At 39.1% G+C, this 6,062-nt stretch overlaps 1 protein-coding gene across 1 annotated transcript; it reads right to left on the bottom strand.

The window, feature by feature from the left end:
* Positions 1 to 2,224: 2,224 nt before the first annotated feature.
* On the bottom strand, positions 2,225 to 2,857 carry LOC150090472 (general transcription factor II-I repeat domain-containing protein 2B-like). Its single transcript, XM_090390326.1, has one exon. It carries the CDS (start codon positions 2,855 to 2,857, stop codon positions 2,225 to 2,227), a length of 633 nt encoding a protein of 210 aa, XP_090246452.1.
* Between the last annotated feature and the right edge of the window lie 3,205 nt (positions 2,858 to 6,062).

The following is a 6,062-nucleotide window of genomic DNA, read 5'->3' as shown; positions in this document are numbered from 1 at the left end:
TCAATAGTTCATCTGACATCCATTTATTAATATTATTAAGAACATCTTTTTATTTGCCCATCAGTAGGCACCGCCGGCACAGCCTGGTTCGGTTAGAGGGGTGTACGTATTGGATGTTCAAGGCGATTACATTGATTTCAGAAAGCACATTGTATTTACAAGAAAGCCGACATAAAATAACGGTGAAGTTTCAAAATAGTTCTGCTTTATCCACTTCCTTCGGGGTGTCCTGACTGTAGCCCTTCGAGCTGCACAAAGCTGAGGCATCGATTCCGAGGGAGTTATACGGTCCGACTTGGGGCTTACAATACCGGTCAAAATCTCAACACCGGTATTTTTAATTTATGAAACTGGTATTCCAAATACAAACGTTTTTCTCAATAAATTTTGATGACAATTAGGTGCAATAAAGTAAGGAAAAAACAAGTGGTGCTGTAATTACTTGAATTCATGTTTTAAATCAAAATTTATTGCAATAATAACTATTCTGAAAAAAATAATTAAAAATACAGTTATTCTAAAAACAAAAAAATACAAATTGTTACTGCAAAGTTCAGTTATGTTTAAGCATCCACTCTACCTGTCCGAATAAGTTTGTTGGTTATTTGGATTTTAGGAGCATTAGCCAATAAGGCCATATTGCTCTGGGGACATGCGGTGGTCATTCCCTGACCTTTCCGCATCCTCTGTATTTGGTGGTCACGTGCTCGAACCCCGCTCTAATCAAGAAGCGTGTGCTACGCACTGCTGCTCCTTCCCACCTGGCTACGGAGACGCCGGCTGTCCGAATAAAATGAGCTCTTAAGAAATAAGCAATCAGTAGTATGATCTTTTAAATTGCATCTAAATTTGGTACATCCAGTATTTGATTAGCGGCAGAAAACGCCCTTTCGGATTCTATTCTGGTACGGAGATAATCGAAGACGATCTCAGTCCATATTTTCTAGGCTTTAAACGTTTTTAGCAAAAATAGTTAAAAGTATTTCATTAATTTCCGACTCAAGTTCATCTTTTAAAATCTCATTGGAGTCGGGCATTTTATTTCTTATTTTGGAAAGAATTGCAGAACACTGATGTTCTGTTCTGTTCCATGTTGGTCTTCGCTGGTTGAATTATGTTCATCATTTTCTGAAGGAGAAAGACGTTTTATTCAGCGAAGTATGATTTTCACTATAGTATCTTTACTGAGTCTGTCAGAGAGCAAAGATTGGGGATAAGGAATAAAGAAGAGAGCAAAGAGTGCAATTAAGAAATTCTTCACATATATAAATGCAAAGAACAGAAGGACAAATCAGATTGGACCCTTATGTAATGGATGCGAGACAGTATTAGATACCACAGCTGAAGTTGCAGATGAACTCAACAGTTACTTTGCATCGATATTTACATAAAAAACCCTTTGTGTCAATGAGATAGTATGGAAGTGAAGTTGAAAAAAATGTAATTAATGACGACTCAATTGTTCATGTTGATTTAATGAGAAAACTTTCGCGCCTACATGCGAGTAAGGCTCCTGTGGTTGATGGCATGTACCCTATAATCTTAAAGGAGGCGGCGAGTGAATGAATAGAACCATTAAGGCTAGTTATGAGAGCATCACTGGACTCAGGAGGATTCCGTTGGATTGGTGTAAATTGGAACATAAAGGCGGGTCTAGGAGTGTCACGGGAAATTACCGACCGTCCAGTCTAACTTCAGTAGTAGAGAAAATCATGGAGGCAATGATCAAGGGTGGATTTCAGGATCATTTACATCAGGCATGGGCAACCTTTCCTAGCTCGGAGGCCAAATTATCATTCTGTCACCAAGTCAAGGGCCGGACCAATTATTAAATAAATTAATTAATATTAAATGAATTAAAACGAGTTGCTACTTCATATTTCATTTATTTACAATATAATCCTTTGGTATAAAGCTCTACATAAATCTTATAATATAATGAAGGACGTAACAATTTAATGTGAAGATTGGCCTTGTACTTGAACTACGAGATTATCGATATTGACGTTCATATTGCTTAAGGATAATTGCGTAGAATTTTCGAGGTTTTCGTCCGTTATTCTTGTCCGAATTTTTGATTTATTGTATTTCATCTTCGAAGAAAAAACTGTTCACACAACTTTGTGCTGCCGAAAAGACAAATGATTTTTCTTGAAAAGACGCGTAAATTTGAATATTTTCTTCCACCAAATAAGATTTATAAAAATCCGTCAAAGCAATGTTGTTAAATTGTGATTTCAGCACTAAATCCGCCCGAAGCTCGATAAGTTCCATCTCTAAAGTTTTCTGGCACATTATTTGCATCAGCATCCATCGGACGAACAAATATAGCTAATGTGGAGTCTTTGTTTAGGAAGTCGGCAAACCTTGTATCAAATTGCTCTATGAGTGCCTTCAGTTCTTCTCCATAGCAATTTAAAGGGATATTTTTATGAGTTGCTAGAGTAGGAAAATGATAACAATTTTTAGCTCTTATCTGACTTTCCAACAATCTTAGTTCATCACAAAAAGCTTTGACACGTCCATGCAGTTCCTGAACCAATTGTCCTTGTTTTCGTAATTTGAGGTTCAGTTCGTTTAGGTATCCGGTGACATCTACAAGAAATGCTAAATCACACACGCACTCATCATCTTTTACTCGGTTAATTGTGTTTCCTTTTATGTCCATAAAATCTGCAATGTCTTCTCTCAGATCATAAAATCGTTTTAACATTTTACCTTTACTCAACCACCTCACTTCGCAATAATAAGACACATCTTCATAATCCGAAAATAGGTCTGCCAAATACTCCTTAAATTGGCGGTCATTACATGCACGTGACTTAGTAAAGTTAATACTGGCTACTACAGCTTCCATAACATTTGTGAATTTAATCGATTTTGCACACAGATTTTGTTGTTGCACACAGACTGCCACAAACAAAGGCGAAATTACAAAGAAATTTCTGCCCACCATAAACAGGGTGTACCCCAAGCCCCCACCATGGTTTCAACCCGGTCTCTTCAAAACCTATTGCTAACAGGCCACGGAGCGTTCAACGCGAAATTAGCATCTTTCAGAATCCTAGAGGACCCACGTTGCTGCTGTGGGAAGCCAGAAACCAGGACACACATAATGTATGAATGTACCAACTACGAAGACCTACGCTGCAGACTTATGACAGCAACCACGTACTTCCCAAAACATCTCGATTCGCACCTACTAGATTCATGCGAAGAGTACAAAAGGCACTTTGTACAAAGACAAAGACAATCTCTGCTACAAAGACAATTTCTTTGTAGGAGAGATTGCTTCTACAGGGATGGGATACACTTAAATAGAAAGGGTGCAAGAATATTTGCTGATGCTATCGAGGCAGTGTTAGTTGGTTCGGAAAACTGCTAGCTTGGGGGGAGACAAAGACCAATAGATTGACAGTAGCCACTGGCAGAGGTGAAAGAGATTCTTGCACTGCTTCTATTGGAATGAGCAGCAGCCTGGAAAACAAGATGCATGGTATTTCAGAGACTGCTGGGAGCCATTGCGGTACAAGTAAACACATGGGTTGTGTTAGGGTAGCTAAGAACAGAAACAGGTGCATGTATACTTGCGTGTACACCAATGCTAGGAGTTTGGTAAATAAATTTGATGAATTTGAGGTATTCCTGGGATATCAGAGACGTGGTGTCACACAGATATAAGGGATGCAGAACTGCAATTTGGGGAGTACAACGTCTACAGAAAGGATAGGCAGGGAGGAGGGGTTATGCTATTAGTTAAGAAACACATAAAATCCAAGGAAGTGAACCCAGTCGACATCGCTGGACAGTGCAGTGTTGAGTCAGTTTGGTGTGACATAAGCATTGGGAGACCAAAATTGAGAGTAGGAGTGTGATGTAGGCCTAATGACTCTGATGAGTATAATAAGAAACTGTATATTGATTTGAATTGTGATAAATTGATTATTTAATTATTTATATTTTTTACTCTAATGTACCGGTAAGTTGTCGATTTTTCGTTTTTTCCGTTTTAATTTCTGGAGGGTATCATACGGAAGTGTTCTACGCACTATATTGAGGTAAACTCCTCTTATTATTTTTACTAATATTATTATCAACGTAGAACATATTGAGTAGTACAGCTCTGATTCATACTATCTAATAAGAAACTGTACAGGGAAATAGAGTGGCCAGTAAATAAGAGAGTCTTATAATGGGAGATTTTAATTTCCCAGATATTGACTGGAATTTGTGGGTTGGCCACTCACACACTAGCAAGGCTTTTGTGGATTTATTGGATGATTGTTTTCTACACCAGCATGTTCGTGAGGCAACAAGAGGGAGCAATACTCTTGATCTGATTATCAGTAGTGATTCTTCATGCATTAAGAATCTGCAGATAAACGAACCACTAGGTGGCAGTGATCACAGTGTGCTGAAGTGGGATTTACTTAAAGATTTAATTACCATCAGGGGTAAAGGGAAGAGTTATTGCTTCCGTAAAGGTGACTACGATGGACTGAGACAGTATTTAAACTCTATACAGTGGGACCAACTGATGATGTTACCAACAGCAAATGCAAAATGGAAAGAATTCAAAAAACGTATCTTGGAAGCTACTAGGCTTTACATACCAACTAAGAAATAATGTTCAAGGTTTAGGCCAAAATGGATGTCAGATGAACTAATGAGGCATATGGCAGAGAAGAAAAATGCATGGGATACATATAAATTAACGTGTGACACAGAAGCCTATGATCGATACAAGTTGATCTGTAACCAAGTTACAAAGGAGGTTAGGCAGGCGAAGGCAGATTACGAGAAATCCTTGGCAAGGGATGCAAAGAAAAACAGCAAAGAGATCTTTACTTATGTAAACTCTAGAAGGAAGGGGATGAATCAGATTGGTCCACTTGATATCGATGGGTCAACTGCTGATGATCCTGTTCATGTAGCTAACAAACTGAATGAATATTTTGCATCGACATTCACACATGAGGAGTTATTAGCGAGGGGAATGCCAGAGGTGTATTCAACTCTGGCATTAAGCTAGAGAATCTTGTAATAACTGAGAGTAAAGTAGAAGAGAAATTGTTGAAGATAAACACAAGAAAGGCACCTGGGGTGGATGGGATCTATCCAGTTATATTAAAGGAGGCAGCAGAGGAAGTAAGCAAACCCTTAGCCATAATTATGAGAGCTTACTTGGACTCAGGGGAGGTACCCATGGACTGGAGATGTGCAAATGTGACCCCAATTCACAAAGGAGGATGAAAGGCTGACACAAGTAATTATAGACCTGTGAGCTTAACTTCTGTTCCAGGAAAATCAATGGAGGCACTGGTTAAAGAAGCACTGCAGGATCATTTAGACAAGACTTCAGTTATAGCTCAGACACAGCATGGTTTTGTTAAGGGGAAGTCTTGCCTGACCAATTTGATTAGATACTAAGATGCAGTCACAAAAGAACTGGATGCAGGGAATAACTTTGATATTGTATACTGTACTTGGATCTTAGAAAGGCTTTTGATACTGTTGCACATGGAAGACTGCTGCACAAATTGGAACAGTGTGACATTGGAGGCAAATTGCTGCTGTGGATAAAGGGGTGGCTGAGGGAGAAAAGACAAAGAGTGGTAATCAATGGCCACTGCTCGTGGTCGTGGAATATTTAGTGGAGTCCCTCAGGGCTCAGTGTTGGGTCCATTATTGTTTTCTGTATTTATAAATGATATTGATGATGGTATATCAAGCTTAATGTCCAAGTTTGCAGATGATACAAAGGTTGGCAGGGTTGTCAAGGACACTACTGACACTATACTGCTGCAACAGGATCTGGAAAGGTGGAGCAGATGAGCTGAGAGGTGGCAAATGAAGTTTAACATTGACAAATGTAAAGTACTACACATGGGAAACAGCAACCCCAGAGCAACGTATCAACTCTGTGGTACTACACTGACAGTGGTAGAGAATGAAAGGGCCCTGGGGGTTATTGTGCAGGCAGATATGAAGTTCTCTGAGCAGTGCAGACGGGCTGCAAGAGTAGCTCATGGAGTATTGTCAATGATATATAGGAATTTTTC

This window comes from Mastigoproctus giganteus, chromosome 2 (assembly GCF_048544385.1).
Source record: "Mastigoproctus giganteus isolate SK-2022 chromosome 2, ASM4854438v1, whole genome shotgun sequence".
NCBI lineage: Eukaryota > Metazoa > Arthropoda > Arachnida > Uropygi > Thelyphonidae > Mastigoproctus > Mastigoproctus giganteus.
Note: the sequence above shows the minus strand (reverse complement) of the source record. Positions and strands in the feature narration are given on the sequence as shown.

Bases quoted from the DNA above. Each gene is read 5' to 3' on its own strand.
- LOC150090472 (XM_090390326.1), bottom strand. From the start codon at position 2,857: ATGGAAGCTGTAGTAGCCAGTATTAACTTTACTAAGTCACGTGCATGT.